Below are 21,739 nucleotides of genomic sequence, written 5' to 3' on the forward strand. Positions count from 1 at the left end.
GTTTGCAGTCCTGAAAATCACGGCACAAGCAGGATTCACTGCACTGTTAATGTTAGCTATGTTATATTACTGCCTCTGTTCTGTGGTGTCGAACCAAACGGACTTTAACGTGTGTTTGAACGAGCTGACGGTTCACTCGTTAAGCTGAAAGAAAGATGCTTTAATCACAGGAGTCACACATGTGTCCACTGTACCATCTGGGAACTCTTCTTGTTTCGTAATAACACAAACATTAAATCCTCCTTCTTTTGTGCTGTTTTGTAGCAGTGTATACACCTGAGACTGTCACCTGTCTGTCTGTCCTGCACTCTCTCTCTTTTTCTTTCTCTCTGATTGTCTAATAAAAGTATGAACATGTATTTATAAGTTACACTTGTGTTTGAACCCTGCAGCTTATCACAGATTTGATTTCCATGTGTGACAACTGCAAGTGTCCAGAGTGAGGACAGACTGAGGGACCCACTGCTGCACATCATCTGGGAGGCTTTGCACCCCTGATGATCTACCAGGACAAACTCAGCAGTGTGTGAGGAAGAGGAGGAGGAAGAGCCAGCAGCAGCTGACAGATGGAGAGAATAGACAGACTGTTCCTTGTTTTTGAAGGACTGCTAGGAAAGTTTAACATAACTAATTGTCTGTCCTGAATCAGTCTTATTAGGTAATGTTCAAATAATTGTATCATTCCAGTGTTTTCAGTGTGGGAGAAAGTACTCAGGGCCTTCAAGTTCAAAGGCCTATGAAAGGCAGCAACAAGTTTAATATTCAGAAACCTAAAGTATGTATCAGCAGCAGAATGGAGCTAAAAAAATGTTTGTTTCAGTTCTATGAAGCTTTGAGTATTTTGGATTAGTAGCACTGCTGTGTTTGTTGCATCATATTGCTGTAATTGTTTATATGCTTTATATATTCTGAGGTAAGTTGATCTATAGTGTTACATCATATTCTATAAGGATGTTATGTGTTTGTATACTTTCTGCCCAGTTTGACCCATTTAGCAGAAGTCAGCCTGTTTAAGGCTCTGATATTTATTCTGTATGACTTAAAGCAGTTATGACATGGTCTGATTTTCTCACCCAATAAAGGAATATTCAATATATCAGTCTACTCTTCATTTTATCAGAAACAGTTATCACAGCTTGTACATTTTCTTTTAGGACATGGTGGAGGACTTGCTGCTGTTTACCAGGACAGACTCATATGCAAACTGATGACCTCGGACTTCTTTTCTTCATTTGAGTCACAGATGATGAAGGTCGGTTCTTTGAAAACCTTTTACTGTATTTTAATCTATCGACCTCCTGGACCTGCTGGGGTCTTTCTAACTGAATTTAACGACCTTCTGACATCGATCATTAAACTGGAGAAAGTTGTAATATTGGGAGACTTAAACCTTCATATTGATGACGCTTCCTGTAACACTGCTGCTGTGCTCATCACTATCACTGAGTCTTTTAACTTTAAGCAGCATGTTTTTTTACAAAGGGCCACACTTTTGATCTTGTTTTCTCCCTGAGTATAAATATACATGATGTATGTGTGGAAGATGTCCATGTGAGTGACCATAGTTGTATATTCTTTAATTTGTCATTTTACGTGGATCCTTCCCCTCCTAAATTGATGATCCAAAGGCGGATTATAAACGAGGATGCTGCTAGAAGGTTTTCTGGCATGTTTGTCCCTCGCATGGCTCAAAATCATATGGATTCACTTATTTTGTCTTTTAACAATCAATGTAAATCTATTTTAGATAAGGTGGCACCTCTGAAACGAAATGTCCATTCATCCATTCGCTTCCGCTTATCCTTTTCAGGGTCGCGGGGGGCGCTGGAGCCTATCCCAGCTGTCATAGGGCGAGAGGCGGGGTACACCCTGGACAGGTCGCCAGTCTGTCGCAGGGCCAACACACAGGGACAGACAACCATTCGCACTCACATTCATTCGCACATTTACACCTAGTGGCTATTTGGATTATCCAATTAACCTATCCCCACAAGCTGCATGTCTTTGGATGGTGGGAGGAAGCCGGAGTACCCGGAGGGAACCCACGCAAACACGGGGAGAACATGCAAACTCCACACAGAAAGACCCCGGCCTGATGGTGGAATTGAACTCAGGACCTTCTTGCTGTGCGGCAACAGTCAGTCATCCTGGACTATAACTATTCATTTTCTGGTATAATTACTCCTAGCTCTCGTTCCCATTTCAGCGTTATATATATGGTTGTATTGCCTTTTCTGTCCGACAGTTGTAGATAGGATTCTATACTTTTTTAATTGTATGTTTCAACTCTGTATCTTTCAATTCTAATGAGTCAGTTTATATCCAGGTTGACCTTATGTTCAGTGATGGCGAGTAACGGAATACATGTACCAGCGTTACATATTTAAAATACAAAATATGAGTAACTGAATTCTGCTACAAATACCGTTTAGCCCTTTAAAACTGGTCAGAGCGGGCACGCTCCATTTTGCATAACTATTTTTAAATCCCTGTAGAACTGCAAGCACATAAGCTAGCGCAGTATTTTTTTTTTTTTTTTTTTTGCAAATGAAACCGGAGGAGTTGTACTTCTTATGCCATCAGCTCGTCTTAGGTCACGGTTTCCTTCCACATATAGCTTTGCAAAAACTGGATAAAAAACACTTGCAGCAACAAAAACATAATATTCCAGAAAAACACTTTGCCGATCTGATCAGCTGTTCATAAAACTTCCTACGTTGCAATAGACGTCAGAATGAACTATCGCATGTCCGCCATTCCCTGCCTGAAACCAGAAGTGACAGCATTTTTGCGAAAAATGTAGTTTTTTACCTTCAGGGCCTCATAAACCTATACTGGTGTTTAAAGTCATGTTTGACTTTATGCTTTTCTGAATAGTTTCTGGGATGCTAAGAACTCAAATTGCACTGCCGGAAATAGTTTATTTTGATGCACATGCTGTTTTTTTTGCAAATTTGCATGATAATATTGTGGCGTGTTGGGGGAGCAGCTCGTTCTCTCCCATCAAGGCTTGGGACATGTGCTGCTGTTTAGATGTTCTCATTTTATTGTTTATGGTTACGTTACTTTTAACTGTTATCTTTAATATTGTGTTTGTACTACGGTACAAAGTCACTGACAATTATTGTTTTATAGAAAGAATGCAGTACCATAAGTGAGTTCTGTTATGCTGTTATTGACCCTTGAAGCACATTGTAGCATAGGCAAGTGTTTAATAAAGAGCTCCCCCTACCAGCTTGGGGTTGAACAGACAAGCTCCAACCTTCTGTAGAGCTTCTTTGCTAAGATTCCTCTCCATGCCATGATATTTAATTTCATTATTCCTGCAGTACATAAAAATATAAAGATAAGCTCCGGCAGACTTAAGGCAGTCTTAAAGGGTTAAAAAGTTGGTCTTCAGAATACAGTCACTTTGTTGAAATAAATGGATTACATGGCAGTCTTTTCCTGTTTCATATGCTATGCTATGCCTCTATTTTTGTTAATTCCACGCTGGTGGAAACCCAAACAAAACACACATTAAGAGGCTCTAATGCCTGGGTCTCAATCTCACGGCCCATGTCACCACTACTTGCGGCCTGCATAATGACATGAAGAAATGTTTTTTAAAATTATTATTCAAAACATAATTTAATATGAAGGCAATAAGCAGAGTGTTGGGTCTGCGCTTCCACAGGCCCCGCTGGTTTAGAAACTTATTCCCGTTAACGACAAGGATGCAAGGCAATCAGCGATCGATCGATTTTACTTGCTAGCAAGGGAGGCTGGTCGGAACCAGGCTCTTGGAGCTGAACGCTCCTCACCGGTCTCCTAGCCAACTTCAAATAAACAGCCTTCCTTGCCGCCTTTTATTGAAAACAGTTAGAGTACACACAAGCACCACCCATTGTAAAAAAAATCCTATGGTTCTAAAAGATAAGGTACTGTGTGTGTGCATGTATGTGCGAGCATCTGTATGTGTGTGTGTGTGTGTGTAGGCGCATGTTTGTGTTTGGGGGCCCACAAAAGGGTCATAAAGGCAGGAAGCTTACTAAACAAGAAAACAGAACCCTCACATAGGATGTCCCTATAATAAAACACTATAGCCTCCCCCACCAACAGACTGGCTGGGGAGGGAGTCAGAAACAAAGGAATGTCTTTTATCCTACAGTTTGAACCAAGACTTACAAATTTAAGTAACATAATGACAACATTTAGCAATTTGACTCCAACACAGAGTGTTACAGGCATAAACCTAAGGAATGTAGCCTCATGGGCAGTGTAATCCCTGCTGCAGGGATAATGGACTGCAATACCCGTTGTGTGTCTGTGAGCGTGAGGGAGGGAGAAAAAAGAGAGTCAAAAAGTACAAGTTTTCACCGACCAGAAACGGGAGATGGAAGCAGGTAAATATAATAATAACCACTGCAGCTAAAAAGAGCGCCTGACGAGCCCAGTTATAAGTAAGCTAGGGTGACCAACCTTCCTCTTTTCCCCGGACATGTCCACTTTTCACGTTTTGTCCGGGGTGATTTTCGAGGTGAAAATGTCCGGGTTTTCCTACAGAGAACCCATTTGTGTAACGTCATCCCCGAGCTGCTGCTTTGTGAGTTGTTGTTCTGCGCTCACAGACGACACAGACAGCGCGCAGTAGCACACCTGATGATGTTTAAAAGATGCCAAAGCGCAACTGCAGCTTTTCAGACTAACTGTAAAAGAAATTTCCCTCGTACCGTCCCGGTACTGGTAATTTTTTTTTTTTTATACAGATGAGGCCTTATTTCTGTACCATTATTTTATTCCAGAGGTTTTTAAATTTTTTGCCCTTGTTGACTTGTAAAAGCCTATATGACATTTTTTGCTTCACCATTCATTAACCGCACAGAGAAGGCGTCGTTTAAATGTGTTAAAATTTTCTTTAAGCAAACAGTATTGCCTCGGACTTCCAGTGTTAAAGTTCTTCCTGACTTTTTGGAAATCAAAATATGGTCACCCTAAAGTAAGCTATTAAGAATCGACTGTACACTGTGTTCGGGTTTTCCTCCAAAATAATAATTTCCGTTGGAGCAGCCTTTCAACTCCTCTCTCTGTCTCTCACTAGCAAAGTTGACCCAGACAAAGTAAAGCTAGTTTTCAGCTACGAGCCTGACACGGAACCCAGCTTATTAGCCAGAGGTCCCTTTACTACGGTTCAGAGCCGCGGACTTGTTTTATATACGTGTGAAATTGTTTTCTATACAAGATCGCTGCAAAAAGTGCAGCCTTATCTAATGTCCACCCTACTGTTACTCATTTTATATTAAGATTTAGAAATCTAGTTGGTATTGGTATTGCGACTAACCTTCAGTAATAGCAATAAATCACACAGTAATGGTACAGTCATGTAGTTGTAAAAAGCATGATAATATATTAAGTAATCCAAAGTTTTCAGAACGTTTCTCTCATTGAGTAACGTAACGTAACGGAATACATTACAAAATACATTGTGAGGCATGTATTCCGTAATCTGTAGTGGAATGTATTTTAAAAGTAACCTTCCCAACACTGCGTATGTTTTACTTCTTATGTCATTTTTACTCCTTTGTTCAAATCTCTGGTTAGAGAACCGGGGGTAAAGCGCCTGTCATAAGCTATCCACTAAGTTATCTCAAGGTCTTCCTCCAGTTTATATTTGTGTACTATATTAAACCACATCTTTAGTGTGAACTTGGTGACACTACCCATTTGGTCGATTACACTCATTGCTCCCTCTCGGTCTCTAATGAGATTTTGAATTTCCCTTCCCTGTATATATTGTTCTAGAGTGTTCCATTTGGATACAAAGTCTCTGTCACACCAACAAATTATAGGTCTAATTTGTTTTGCATGAAAATATTCTTCATTCTTGATCTATGACCATTCTATAGTTATCTAGAGATGATTTTATCCCATAATCTATATTGTTTTCTGGGATTGTTGTTTTAAATCACTGCCTATTGAGATAGGCAGTGATTTAAATAAGTAGAGAAGCTGGGAAAAAATACTTATTTTTATAGTCTCTATTCTTGAACCAATATCTAATGAAAGAAGGTTCCACCCTTCCACGTCACTCCTTATCTTTGTCTATTTTAGTGAATGGACAAAGAAATAAGGAATGAACACTGGGCTGTGAGTTCAGTTCTTTGATCATTAATATGCAAATTGTCATGACCACTCATCAACAATTACTGATCACTTGGATTCGTTAATGATCTGGTTCATATCTATACAGTGGTCCCTCGTTTATCGCGGGATAAAAATAACCTGTGATAGTTGAAATCCGCGAAGTAGCCAACTTAATTTTTTTTATTATTATAGATGTTTTAAGGCTTTAAAACCCCTCATTACACACTTTTCTCAGACAGGCATGAACAATTTCACACTTTTCTCTCATTTAAACACTCTCAAAGTTCCAACCTTCGTAGAAAAATAAGTCCAGTATTATAGAAAGAAACCAATGGCACCCGCAGGTGCCTTTGACGGTGCACGATTTGTTGACATTGTTGTGTTTGTTGGGGAGAAAACTTGTCCAAATTGTCCATTGCTATTTTCTTCTTGGTTAAAATTTTTATCTTTCTTTTACTCTTGAGTTACTACTTTGTATTTTTCCTCTGCCCATTTAGTTTGACCTCCAGATAAACTGCACAGCGATCTTATACACCTGCTTCTTGAATTTCACATTTCTTTACCCATAGTTCCTTCTTATGTGTAAAAAAACAAATAGTCAATTTTTGTGTAGCTGTTATTGGTCCCTGAGTAGTGTATAGTCCCTCTTTTAGGGGTGTACTGCCCTCCAGATGTGAACTATCCCAAATTCTTTGTCTTAATTGTTTTTGTAATGAGGTTAGTATTTTTCTTCTTATTTGTTGTGTCCAGTTTACTGTCTAAAACGATATTAAAGTTGTCACCACATATTAATATCCCTTCCATTTCCAGACTTATGGTATCAAAAAAGGTTTAAAGAAATGTTTTCCACTGTTGGGCTATGCATATACAGTACATGAATCACTGTGGCCATTTCATCTTCTAGTCTTCCTTTCACAAGGACAAATCTCCCTTCTTTTTCCTTAATTTTTTAATGCACTCATTTTGCTTAAAAGACAGAAGGTGAAAGTGGGAAGTGCATCCTTGTTTTGTTAACATAAGACTTATTGCCGCTACTACGGGCACTATAGCAGTTTTTTTAAGAGCAGGGCTCCATGGAGTAAGTTTGCCTTAATAACTTTGTGTCACTGACAATGGGCCAATCTACTTAGCCCAATCTACTTGAATGGAGGAGCCACAGTGTCTGCTGGCCGGGGGTGGGCTAACGACTTGAATCTGTCTTTTAACAGATTTGACAATGGCCCACTTATCACCTCTCCCACCCCCCAGGTTCCATTAACCCCCCCCCCCTCCAGTTGCCCCCCCCCTCCGGGTGCAATGCCATTGTCACCTGAGCTCTCCTCTCACCACAACCCTGCTTCACCCCTATCCACACATCTACCCACAACAAAGCCAGCCCCCCCCCCCCCCCCCCCCCCCCTCCAGCTCAGCCTCACATCTACTTCACAGCTGATCAGGTGAAAAATCAGCTCAAGAGGACGAAGGCAAGGAAGGCTGCAGATCCGGATGGAATCTGCTCCAGACTGCTCAGGGACTGTGCAGACCAGCTCTGTCAGGTGGCCCTGTACATCCTCAAACTGAGCCTGAGCCTGGAGAGAGTTCCTGAACTGTGGAAGACTTCCTGTGTGGTTCCGGTGCCAAAAATCGCACACCCCAAGTAGTCCAACCACTTCAGGCCTGTTGCCTTGACTTCTCATCTGATGAAGACTATGGAATGGCTCATCCTGCACCACCTTCGGCCACTGGTGGGCTCAGTGATGGATCCCCTGCAGTTCGCCTACCGTTCTGGAATTGGGGTGGATGACGCTGTCATCTACCTGGTACACCGATCCCTCTCTCATCTAGAGCAGGCGGGGAGCACTGTGACGATCATGTTTTTTGACTTCTCCAGTGCTTTCAACACCATTCAACCTGCACTACTGAGAGGGAAGCTGGAGAGAGCCGGAGTAGGCAAACAGCTGACTGCATGGACCATCGACTACCTTACCAACAGACCACAGTATGTGAGGCTCCATGACTGTGCGTCCGAGGTGGCAATCTGCAGCACAGGAGCACCACAGGGCACGGTTCTCTCACCTTTCCTGTTCAGCCTTTACACTTCAGACTTCTGTTATAATTCGGATGATTGCCATCTACAGAAGTTCTCAGATGATACAGCCATCATTGGATGCGTATCAGACGGGAATGATCAGGAATACAGGGGGGTCATCAGTGACTTTGTTGGCTGGTGTGAGACCAATGTACTCCAAAACAACGCCGGCAAGACAAAGGAGATGATCATAGACTTCAGGAGGAAGTCACCCACTACTACACCGGTGAACATCCAAGGGAAAGACATTGAGATAGTGGACTCTTATAAGTACCTGGGTGTTCACCTCAACAATAAACTGGACTGGACTACAAATACAGACATCCTGTATAAGAAGGGCCAGAGTCGACTCCACCTGCTGAGGAGACTGAGGTCCTTCGGAGTCTGCAGGACTCTGTTAACCCTTTAAAACCGGTGAGAGCGGGCACGCTCCGTTTTGTGCAACTACATTTAAATACTTGTAGAACTGCAACCACATAAGCTAGCGCAATAATTTTTTTTGCATATGAAACCGGAGGAGTTGTACTTACATCTTATGCCATCAGCTTGTCCTAGGTAACGGTTTCCTTCCACATATGGCTTTGCAAAAACTGCATAAAAAGCACTTGCAGCAACCAAAACATAATATTCCAGAAACACGCTTTGCCGATCCGATCAGCTGTTCATAACACTTCCTACGTTACAATAGACATCAGCGTGAACTATCGCGTGTCCGCCATGACCTGCCCGAAACCGGAAGTGATGTCATTTTCGCGGAAATGTAGTTTTTTTTTTTTTTTTACCATCAGGGCTTCATGAGCCTATACTGGTGTTTTTAAAAGATATGTTTGACATTATGACTTTCTGTGTCGTTTCTGAGATGCTTAGAACTAAAATTGCACTGCTGGAAATAGTTTATTTTGATGCATATGCTGCTTTTTTGAACAAAAAAGCAGCATATGCTTTTTTGTATATTTTTTTTATGCACCAAAAAAAATATAGTGCAAATTTGCACTATAATATTTATTTTCGTTTTTCCTGTTTTGCTGTTTTTCAAAAATAAAACTATGAAGACACTCAAAATAAATTTTCTGTGGTGGGAAATTATTTTGTGCAACTTTTTTGTATTTACAGTTTTGAGGGATAAGCCTCTTAAATTTGTCTAACTAGAAATATATGTTTAAAAAAAACAAAAACGATTTTCAATTTTTTTGTAGTTTATTGCACTTTCTTGCAATTTTTGTAATTTCTATGCACTTAATGCCGACATATTATTAAAATTTGGGCTATAATGGTTGTATTGCAACTTGAAATGCTCCCAAAAATGGCACTACAGCATGTAAAAATATAATATAAGCTCTGGCGGACTTGGTAGGTCGTAAAGGGTTAAGGACATTCTATGACACTGTGGTAGCATCTGCCCTTTTCTATGCAGTGGCCTGCTGGGGGAGTGGATGCACGGACAGGGAAAGGAGCAGGATTGACAAACTGGTGTGGAGGTCTAGCTCCGTGCTGTTATGTCCCCTGGAGTCTGTGGAGGTGGTTGGCGAGAGGAGGATGTTAGTTAGTTAGCTGACATCCATCAGGAACAACCCACATCACCCACTGCATGAGTATGTGAGTGGGCTGAGCAGCTCTTTTAGTCAGAGACTGAAACACCCTCGCTGCAGGAAGGAGCGCTTTCGCAGATCTTTCTTGTTTGAATAAGTAATTAAAATGCATCAAAAAAGGAGAAGTAGTTTCTATAAAGACAGTATCAATTGGAGTGTATCCTGCTGACAGCTTCTTTCTATTCTGACAGGATGGTGACAAACTAATTATGTACAAATGATCAAATTAAAATCCCATTTTACCACATTCATTTTTCAGAGTGAATTTGGTGCCTTCTTCCCCATCATGTGTTTCTTTGTATTCTTCTCAGGTTTCATTAAGATTATATAACATTTGGGTATGAAGATGCAAATTAGCAGTCCAAAACTGGAAGCAAGTATAGCAAAAATTTCTACAGCAACACTGAACTTCCCAGGGGAGCTGACATATGCTGGGACAAATGTAATCCATACTGCACAGAATATCAGCATGCTGAAAGTGATAAATTTGGCTTCGTTGAAATTATCGGGTAGCTTTCGAGCTAAAAATGCAAAAATAAAACATAAAATAGCCAGAAGTCCTATATAACCAAGCACAGCCCAAAAGCCCACAACTGAGCCGAGGGCACACTCCAATGTGATCTTGTCTTTGATTTCCTTAAAATTCTTAAATGGAAAAGGAGGAGAAGTTGTTAGCCAGATGATACATATGTTAATTTGTATAAGAGTAAATGCTGTAACACAGAGTCTCTGCTGTGTCTGCCCAAACCATTTTTTAACATTACTACCTGGACGTGTAGCTCTGAAGGCCATTAAAACAACCATAGTTTTTCCCAGAAGACAAGAGATACAGAGGACAAAGGTGATGCCAAATGCTACATGTCGGAGCATACAGGACCAATCAGAGGGCTGACCAATGAAGGTCAGAGAACACAGAAAACACAGAATTAAGGAGAAGAGCAGCAGGAAGCTCAGTTCAGAGTTGTTTGCCCTGACAATAGGAGTTTTCCTATACTTTAAGAAAATAAGTATCACACCAATCGTCATGTGGGCCCCAAATATAGATGCTGCAGCCAGCAGTGCTCCCATAATTTCTTCATATGATAGAAACACTGCTTCCTTCTTTATACAAGCATCTCTTCTCTCATTTGACCAAAACTCAGGGAGACATCTCACACAGGTGACTGAATCTGGAAATTAATATTAAAACAGACGTTACTTTTACCCAGTACAGTTGTGTATGCCTCTGCCATGATATATTCTACTGGTGCTTTAGAATTAGAAGTTGAAAAACAACATTATTATTGAATGACTGCTACACTGTTTTGTGATTAAATGACGATTGACACAGCATTCATCAGAGATTGTGAATGTAGTATACTTTCCCCTAGAATTTTAAAGGAATATGCATATAATTTTAAAAAAAATCATGAGCATACACAGGCAGAAAGATACATAATTCTCCTGTTAGAAAATCAAACATGTCCCTTTTATCCTAACGATATCTATATATCTATATCTATCTATTTATATGCATATGTATATGCATGTATATATATGTGTGTGTGTGTGTGTATATATATATATATACACACACACACACACACACACACACATATACATATATATACATATATGTATATATATATACATATATATATGTGTATATATATATATATATATATATATATATATATATGTGTGTACATATATCCCCAAGAAAGAGGAGGAACCATCATGAAGAATAGGCCTCTGCACAGTATGTATGCTGGCAGACAGAGGAAGTGGCTGACATCCAGAAATCCTACCAGTGCCTCGAAAAAGCTGAAAGACAGTACAGAGGCACTAATCATGACAGCAGAGGAAAAAGCTCTGAGCACAGGATCCATAGAAGCTGGGGTCTGTCACACCAGACAAGACCCCAGGAGCAAGCTGTGTAAAGATGCCCCTGAGACAATCCAGCACATAACTGCAGGATGCATGTTGCTAGCTGGCAGGGCATACATGGAACGCAATAACCAAGTGGCTGGCATAATATACAGAAACATCTGTGCCGAGTATGGTCTGCAAGTCCCAAGGTCAAATTGGGAGAAACCCCCTCGAGAATGATCGAGTTAAGATTCTGTGTGGCTTTTTGGTAGGACTTGACAAAGAAGTGCAGGAGACAGATGCTGTCCAGTGTAGCAAGTGATTTATTCACCATTTTGTGACCAACCAATATTTACAAAAATAAATAAAAAACTCAACTCCAAAATTAACTCAGTTCAAATAAACATAACTAAACTTAAATCAACGGAAATTAAGGTCAAACTGCACACAGCTACACTGCCCTGGTCCTTCCTTCCTTAACACCTGCTTTCATCTGCTTAAATAGTCCATTCACCCCTGGACTATTCCATTAGGGTAGGTATGGCAAACATTTCTATACTCAAACCTGTACTACTACTTATCCTAGCAATAAAACTCTAAGGTATAGTCACTACATCCATCCATCCCTTTGCTTCCGCTTATCCTTTTCAGGGTCGCAGGGGGGGCTGGAGCCTATCCCAGCTGTCATAGGGCGAGAGGCGGGTACACCGTGGACAGGTCGCCAGTCTGTCGCAGGGCCAACACACAGGGACAGACAACCATCCGCACTCACATTCACACCTAGTGGCTATTTGGATTATCCTATTAACCTATCCCCACAAGCTGCATGTCTTTGGATGGTGGGAGGAAGCCGGAGTACCCGGAGGGAACCCACGCAAACACGGGGAGAACATGCAAACTCCACACAAAATGACCCCGGCTTGATGGTAGAATTGACCTTCTTGCTGTGCGGCATAGTCAATACATATTAAAACAAATCCATTTCTCTACTAACACTCTAAAAATCAGCTTTATTAAATTACAAAGAGTCTCCTCCTTCTTCACCTGGTCTCTTCCTGTGACCTCAGATTAACCAGGAAACTAAGCTACATTTCCTCCTTTTGTTCCTGGAACACAGGTAGGTAAGGTGGGTTCAAACAAAACCAATTAACAGTTGAAATAAATAACATGTTAACTTAACAAACTTGTCAGAATTGAGTTAAACCAAGATGTTGCACAATCTGTAAAAGTGCAAAACATAAACAAACCCAGGATAGTAGATGTTTGCTTATTGCAGACTACATATGAGATATGGCTAAATCAAAACAAGAATGTTAACTAAAAATATGGACAAATGGTGTTCTCACCACTTTGTCACAGGCTTTCAGATACAGATGGACAAAATGGAGATGGCTAACCAACCGGACATAGTGGTGGTAAACAAACAGAAGACAACAGCCGTAGTGATAGATGTAGCGGTTCCCAATGACAGCAACATCAGAAATAAGGAACACAAGAAGCTTGAGAAATACCAAGGGCTCAGAAAAGAGCTCAAGAAGACGTGAAGGGTGAAGGTAACAGTGGTCCCAGTGGTAATCGGAGTGCTAGGTGCAATGACTCCCAAGCTAGGTGAGTGGCTCCAGCAGATACCAGGAACAACATCTGAGATCTCTGTCCAGAAGAGCGCAGTCCTAGGAACAGCAAATATACTGCACAGGACCCACAAGTTCCCAAACCTCTGGTAAAGGACCTGAACTTGAAGGACAGACCACCCACAGGGGCAAGAGGGAGTTTGTTGAAATATATATGTATACTCTTCTAAGGTAGCACGTTTTATTACAGCTCAGTACTTAAATAGTAATAGTCAGGTAACAAGGCAGAAACAAAGTAGTAATGCAGTTATCGGCCCCTCTGGTGTCGGCCAGAGGGGCCGATGGCGCGATATGGCAGCCTCGTTTCTGTCAGTCTGCCCCAGGGCAGCTGTGACTACAACTGTAGCTTGCCTCCACCAGTGTATGAATGTGAGAGTGAATGAATAGCGGCATTGTAAAGCGCTTTGGGTGCCTAGAAAAGCGCTATATAAATCCAATCCATTATTATTATTATTATTATTATTAGTTAAGTTGCGCCTTAGGGTCGGGGAACGGGTCCTGACTGTCATCTGCGCTTATGCGCCGAGTGGCAGTTCAGAGTACCCAGCCTTCTTAGAGTCCCTGGGGGGGGTGCTGGAGGGTGCTCCACCTGGAGACTCTGTTGTCCTGCTGGGAGACTTCAATGCTCACGTGGGTAACGACAGCGAGACCTGGAGGGGCGTGATTGGGAGGAACGGCCTCCCTGATCTGAACCCGAGCGGTGCTCTGTTATTGGACTTCTGTGCTAACCACAGTTTGGCCATAACGAACACCCTGTTCGAACATAAGAGTGTCCATAAGTGCACGTGGCACCAGGACGCTCTAGGCCGTAGGTCGATGATCGATTTTGTATCAGCAGACCTGCAACCATATGTTCTGGACACTCGGGTAAAGAGAGGGGCTGAGCTGTCAACTGATCACCACCTGGTGGTGAGTTGGATCAGGTGGCGGGGGAGGACGCTGGACAGACCTGGTGCACCTAAACGCGTAGTGAGGGTGTGCTGGGAACGTCTAGCAGAGGCCCCAGTCCGCGAGATCTTCAACGCACACCTCCGGCAGAGCTTCAACAGCATTCCGAGGGAGACCGGGGACATTGAGTCCGAATGGACCATGTTCAGCGTCTCCATTGCCGAAGCTGCTGCATTGAGCTGCGGCCGCAAGGTGGTGGGTGCCTGCCGTGGTGGTAATCCCCGAACCAAATGGTGGACACCAGAGGTGAAGGGAGCCACCAGGCTGAAGAAGGAGTCCTATCGGGCTTGGTTAGCCTGTGGGACTCCGGAGGCAGCCGACAGGTATCGACAGGCCAAGCGGAATGCGGCTCGGGCAGTGGCTGAAGCAAAAACTCGGGTGTGGGAGGAGTTCGGAGAGGCCATGGAAAAAGACTTTCAGACTGCCTCGAAGAGATTCTGGCAAACCGTCAGACGTCTCAGGAGGGGAAAGCGGTGCTCTACCTGCACTGTGTATAGTGCTGGCGGAGCGCTGCTGACGTCGACTGAGAAAATTGTCAGGCGGTGGAAGGAATACTTCGAGGACCTCCTTAATCCCACTGACACGTCTTCCGAGGAGGAAGCAGAGTCTGGGGATGAGGGGAATGACCCGCCAATTTCCGGGGGCGAGGTCACTGAGGCAGTTAAACAACTCCTTGGTGGCAGACCCCCTGGTGTTGATGAGGTCCGCCCCGAGTTCCTGAAGGCTCTGGACGTTGTAGGGCTGTCCTGGTTGACACGCCTCTGCAATGTTGCGTGGAGATCAGGGGCAGTACCTGTGGACTGGCAGACCGGGGTGGTGGTCCCCATCTTTAAGAAAGGGGACCGGAGGGTGTGTTCCAACTACAGGGGGATCACACTCCTCAGCCTGCCTGGGAAAGTCTATGCCAGGGTGCTGGAAAGGAGAGTTCGTCCGTTAGTTGAACCTCGGATACAGGAGGAACAATGCGGTTTTCGTCCTGGTCGCGGAACACTGGACCAGCTCTTTATCCTCTCCAGGATACTTGAGGGTGCATGGGAGTTTGCCCGACCAGTCTACATGTGTTTTGTGGACTTGGAGAAGGCATTCGACCGTGTCCCTCGGGGTGTCCTGTGGGAGGTGTTGCGGGAATATGGGGTGTCTGGCCCATTGCTACGGGCCATTCGATCCCTATACAACCGTTGCAAGAGCTTGGTTCGCATTGCCGGCAATAAGTCGGACTCGTTCCCGGTGGGTGATGGGCTTCGCCAGGGCTGCCCTTTGTCTCCGGTTCTGTTCATAATTTTTATGGACAGGATTTCTAGGCACAGCCAAGTGGCGGAGGGCTTTCGCTTTGGTGGCCTCAGAATCTCATCTCTGATTTTTGCAGATGATGTGGTTCTGTTGGCTTCATCGGGTGAAGGCCTCCAGCTCGCACTGGAACGGTTCGCAGCCGAGTGTGAAGCAGCGGGAATGAGGATCAGCACCTCCAAATCCGAGGCCATGGTTCTCAGCCGGAAAAGGGTGGAGTGCCCACTCCGGGTCGGGGATGAGTTCCTGCCCCAAGTGGAGGAGTTCAAGTATCTCGGGGTCTTGTTCGCGAGTGATGGGAGAAGGGAGCCGGAGATCGACAGACGGATTGGGGCTGCAGCTGCAGTAATGCGGACGTTGCACCGGTCCGTCGTGGTGAAGAGGGAGCTGAGTGTAAAAGCGAAGCTCTCAATTTACCGGTCGATCTACGTCCCTACCCTCACCTATGGCCACGAGCTGTGGGTAGTGACCGAAAGAACGAGATCGCGGATACAAGCGGCAGAAATGAGCTTCCTCCGAAGGGTGGCTGGCCTCTCCCTTAGAGATAGGGTGAGAAGTTCAGCCATCCGGGAGGGGCTCAGAGTAGAGCAGCTGCTGCTCCACATCGAAAGGAGCCAGCTGAGGTGGTTCGGGCATCTGACAAGGATGCCCCCTGGGCGCCTCCTGGGTGAGGTGTTCCAGGCATGTCCCACCGGGAGGAGGCCCCGGGGCAGACCCAGGACATGCTGGAGAGATTATATCTCTCGGCTGGCCTGGGAACGCCTTGGTATTCCCCCGGACAAGCTGGAGGAGGTGGCTGGGGAGAGGGAGGTCTGGGCCTCTTTGCTTAGGCTGCTGCCCCCGCGACCCGACCCCGGACAAAGCGGATGACGATGGATGGATGGATGGATTAGTTAAGTTATTACCATGCTATTACCAAAATAATAACCACTTAATAACCAAGTAATATTATGGTAGCAACATTTGTAACAGGAAAGGAATATTATGCTGACATTTATGTTAATGCATAATAAGCACCCAAAAACTAAGTTTAATACTGTAGAAATACAGCTCGGTAAAAGAGTGGTAATAGTAGGGTAAAAAATGCAGTTTTCAAGTAATAACTACTGAATTACCACTGGTGGTTTCTGTGTAATAAGCAGGAAACAGAACTGCAAAATGCAAATCTGCCTCTCTATTTAATAACATATTAATCAACTATTAAAGCAGACGTAAGAACGTTGTGATTACCTGGAAACACCTGTGGTAGTTTTTCTGTTATAAGCATAAATAGAAACAACCTACAAAGAGCTGGCTGCCAGTAGGTGGCAGACTGCTGTCTACTGGGAATCTGTCATTTGTATTTTAGCCCTGGATAAAAACAAAGAAGAAGTAGTGTGTCTTTTTGGCTTGCTTCTTGGAACGATGCTTACACAAAACAATGGATTATAACAGTATATTGGACAAACGGGAGAACATAGATGGCATCTTATTTTTGTGTACTGGACATTTTAAAAATTAGTTCCACTTCCTTTCCTACCTGAAATATTTTTACGATACTATGCATTGTCATCCATATTTAAACTATGCTGTGAAAGAGGGTCCTTTACACTTCTATGCACACCTAATATATTCATATGTATTATTCTTTTAAGCTTAATTATTAGTATTTTACCTAAGTTTTTTCACTTCATTACAGACTTCCTGGTTCTTGTTTCATTCAGTTATAATGATCATGGAATTCAATTCCTGCTTATTAACCCTTTAAGACCTACCATAGAACCAAGTCCGCCAGAGCTTATATCATATTTTTACATGCTGTGGAGCCATTTTTGGGAGCATTTCAAGTTGCTATACATCAATAAAACCATTATAGCCTAAAGTTTAATAATATGTATTCATTAAGTGCATAGTAATTACATAAATTGCAAAAAAGTGCAATAAACTACAAAAAAATTGAAAATCGTTTTTGCTTTTTTAACATATATTTGTAGTTAGAGAAATTTAAGAGGCTTATCCCTCAAAACTGTAAATACAAAAAAGTTGCACAAAATAGTTTCCCACCACAGGAAATTTATTTTGAGTGTCTTCATAGTTGTATTTTTGAAATACACCAATTTTTATACACTGCAGGAAAAACGAAAATAAATATTATACTGCAAATTTGCAAAAAAGCAGCATATGCATCAAAATAAACTATTTCCAGCAGTGCAATATGAGTCCTAAGCATCCCAGAAACGACACAGAAAGTCATAAAGTCAAAGATAACTTTTAAAAAGACGAGTATAGGCCCTGAGGCCCTGATAGTAAAAAAGACTACATTTCCGCGAAAATGACGTCACTTCCGGTTTCGGGCAGGTAATGGCGGAAATGCAAAAGTTCGCGCTGACGTCTATTCCAACGTAGGAAGTGTTATGACCAGCTGATTGGATCGGTAAAGCGTGTTTCTGGAATATTATGTTTTTGTTCCTGCAAGCGCTTTTTATGCAGTTTTTGCAAAGCTTTATGTGGAAGGAAACCGTGACCTAGGACAAGCTGACGGCATAAGATGTAAGTACAACTCCTCCGGTTTCATATGCAAAAAAAATTTTTGCGCTAGCTTACGTGGTTGCAGTGCTACCGGGATTTAAAAATAGTTACGCAAAACAGAGCGTGCCCGCTCCGATCGGCTGTAAAGGGTTAAGCAGAAAATGCCAAAGGTGTTTCCTGGTGGTCATCACTACTTTTTAAGTTTGGTTATTAATTTGTTATTAAACAAAAATGGGCAGTTTTGCAGCGCTGCTTCCTGCTTATTACACAGACTCTTTGACAAGTAATTGAGTGGTAATAACTTAGAAATTACCACATTATTACATATTTGTTTCTGCCTTGTTTCCCTAGTCCAATAACATTAATGTTAGTTTAATATTTCTTAACTATAACCACTGTTGCTACCATGATATTACTTTGATGTTGAAAGGTTATCACTTTATAAACAAGCTGTAATAGAATGTGCAGGCATACAGACTAACCTGAGGCAGTGAGTTAAATATTTTCAAATATTTTAATCAGGCATTCTAGATGGAGATTATCTCTGCATAAAAGCATTAATCAAAATGATTAAATAGTTCTCATATGGCCTTCCTACATATATAACTTTGCTTTGCAACACACCAAAATTAAATGAAATATCACCACACCGGTAACGTTGCTGATTTCTCCTTCTGCACATCTTATACAGTCATAGCAGCAAACAGGCCTTCCTTTCTGGAGAACCTTACGTGTTCCTGGGGGACATTTCTCACTGCAAACTGACACAGGCACCTGCATGATCAAGAACGTTTAACTGTCTATAGACATTGAGAAAAAAAATGTCTCTGTGATGTTCTTTGTTAAAAAACAAATAAATAAAACTCTTAATGTTGAAGCATCAAAACCAAAATAAACAAAGTATGTACATATGTATAAAATTAAAAAATAGAACAAAAACATAAAAACAATGAAATTGTACGATAGCTTACCTGCTTTGAGTTTCTTGCCCAAATTAAAGACTTGTTTTGCAGATTTAGCTGTTTTTCTTGAACTAATGATGGATTATACAGACCAACTGTTACAAACTCCACAACACTGTTTTCTCTTGACTGCCAGTTTATAATGTCATACTTTGCTGCTGGATCTCCATTCTCATCAAAGTGAACCTCATCTCCTTCCTTAGTTGTGAAATGGATCTTTCGTATGTGTTGCAGAACCTAAGAAATATGTTATGACTCAATTTATTGCGTGACAAAGATTTTGCACACCTACTGACTGAAAAATATACAGAAGAACTGCAAAATGAAGTTCTTGAAAATATTTTTAACTAAAATATCTTTTTAATAATGTATCTTAATGTGAACATTGTAATGTAAATTAGTAAAAAGCTCACCGTGAGTGGGTCTAGCTGCACATTTTTGTTACATGTTTTATTACAGCTGAGGATATTGTGAAGTGCATGGGCCACTGCATACACTCCTTTGTAGACATTGTTAAAGAGAGGCATGAGAGACATGTCAATGAAGCTATTTTGAACTCCAGTTACATCTTCATGCCCAGTACACTCTTTCTGAATGTCTGCTGATGACGCTGACTGCCTAAACCTACAGTTAAATAATGTCTCCCAGAACTCAATAAACAGTTCATTGTTTGATGAATTGAGTGGCTTCTCATTCAGTATGAACTCTCTCAGGCCAGTGACATGTACTTTAGGAATGGAAAGACCTATGGCACCATCCAGTATGTGATGTGTGTCCATTTCTGCAGTTCGTGAATCAAATATCCAAGTCTCACTGCCTATCCACTGATACCCAGACAAGTTATGGTATGAAAACTCAGGTAGCAGCACATTCAAATCTGCACGGGTAAGGAATGTAACAATCACCTTGGAGGTTGAAGCCTTTATAATGTCAATTATCCTTTGTATCTTGGCAGATGGATCTGTTCTAAAGAAAGGTACAGAATACTCCAGACAGATGCCCAGCTGCTGTGCAGTTTCAGTGAATGTGGCCATGCCATTATTTCCATAATCATCATTGGATCTGATAGCTCCAACCCAAGTCCATCCAAAATACTTGACCAAATGGGCCAGGGCTCTGCTCTGGTAGTAGTCACTGGGTATTGTTCTGAGGAAGGATGGGTACTTGGTTTTGTCACTGAGACAAGCACATGTAGCAAAGTAGCTGATCTAGAATAAAAAATGAAAAACTTATAAATGAAAAAGACACAAGATGAAAAAAATGAAGCTGTTAAAAATAAAATATTTGAATTTTTTTTTTAACAGCTGTGATGCATATGCATAGATACAAAAATAGCAATTCTACTCAGTACAGGTACATAAAATGTACCAGGCAAAGCTTTGATCTAAGAAAACAAAATATTTTTAAAAGTATTCAAAGATTTAAAAAAAAATTAGATATGTAAAATACCCACCACTGGTATAAAAAAAGGTCCGATGACAGTAGCTACTGCTATGCTTTTAGAAGAAGAGGTCGCTCCTATAATGGCCTGCACATGTGCAGGTCTGGTGCACGTTGTCTTTGACGGTACAGACACAATTTCATTACCATTAGCTAAAGCCAGGGTAGCTCCAATGCTTCTGGTATCAGGTCCACAAATGTCATAGATTTTATAGCCCACAGAGATTCCTGGCAGTAGGTCTGTGCTGTTATTAATTTCCTCAATGGCAAAAAGCATAGCCTGGGCAAACTGCAAATCTCTGAAATTTAAACTTAATTGAGACAAACAATTATGAATAATTGTGTTCCTTAAAACAGACACAAATATTTATGGATAAATGTTTAAATAGAAACAAAAGCATTTCTCATGAAAACATTTAAGATAAGATATGATAAGATAACATTTATTAGTCCCACACATGGGAAATTTGTTTTGTTACAGCAGAAAGTGGACAGTGAAAAGTTACATAGAAAAATTAGAAAAACCCCTAATGAAAGGAATTTAAACGACTGAAAAAATCAAAATAAATTTTATTCTACTTTTGATTCCTAACAGATTTCGTAAATGTAAATGGATTTGTATCTTGTCATTTACCTGGTACATTGTAGTCGCAGAGGTTTGATCATGTAGGTATCTGTTCTGTCTTTCCAGCCTGTGTGAAAAGAAAACACCCCACCCAGTATAATTTCTCCATCTTTAAATAGCAGCAGGTTCTCAGGATCTCCTCTGCGCCTGCACACTGGCTCCTCAGCAGAAGAGGCAGATGCCACTAACAGCAGTTGCAGAAGTGCCCATCCCTTTTCTGGCCATCTTTGTGTTGATGTCATTTCTTGAGCTAAACCCTTAGTAGCATTAAAGTACTGTAATGACGATGAAATACTTAGACTGGTATTTATACCTTTTGGTGCAGCATAAATAAAAATCGAATAGAGACAGTTAATTCCCAGTAGATGTACAAATTCAGCAAAATGAGGGACATGCCCAACTTTGCCATTTAATGTAGTTTCATATATGTAAAATAAGGATATACACAGGTTCATTTAAATATGAATTAACAATGCAAATCACAATTCATTACAAATGAATATGTAGAAAAAAAAATTATTTTTCCAAAACAGTACTTTTATGGAGTATATTTTTACAGCACTCTTAGAGTTTTATGAAACAAGTTACAGTCATCCATTCACTTCCACTTTCACATCTGTGATGCATAGATGTGATATTAAGATCTGTCATCAGTATGATACTAATTTCATTCTGAAGTTTACATGACATGCTGAAGAAAATTTACACCA

General features: G+C 41.6%; 1 protein-coding gene across 1 annotated transcript; it reads right to left on the reverse strand.

The window, feature by feature from the left end:
* Positions 1-10,035: 10,035 nt before the first annotated feature.
* LOC308400650 (extracellular calcium-sensing receptor-like) lies at positions 10,036-21,271 on the reverse strand (the record flags this gene model as incomplete). The annotated part of the gene is made up of 6 exons (XM_080888487.1): positions 10,036-10,949; positions 18,653-18,776; positions 18,974-19,201; positions 19,378-20,172; positions 20,418-20,715; positions 21,039-21,271. 6 exons carry the CDS (start codon positions 21,269-21,271, stop codon positions 10,036-10,038), a joined length of 2,592 nt encoding a protein of 863 aa, XP_080744613.1.
* Between the last annotated feature and the right edge of the window lie 468 nt (positions 21,272-21,739).

Source organism: Rhamphochromis sp. 'chilingali' (assembly GCF_963969265.1).
Source record: "Rhamphochromis sp. 'chilingali' genome assembly, chromosome: 8".
Classification (NCBI taxonomy): domain Eukaryota; kingdom Metazoa; phylum Chordata; class Actinopteri; order Cichliformes; family Cichlidae; genus Rhamphochromis; species Rhamphochromis sp. 'chilingali'.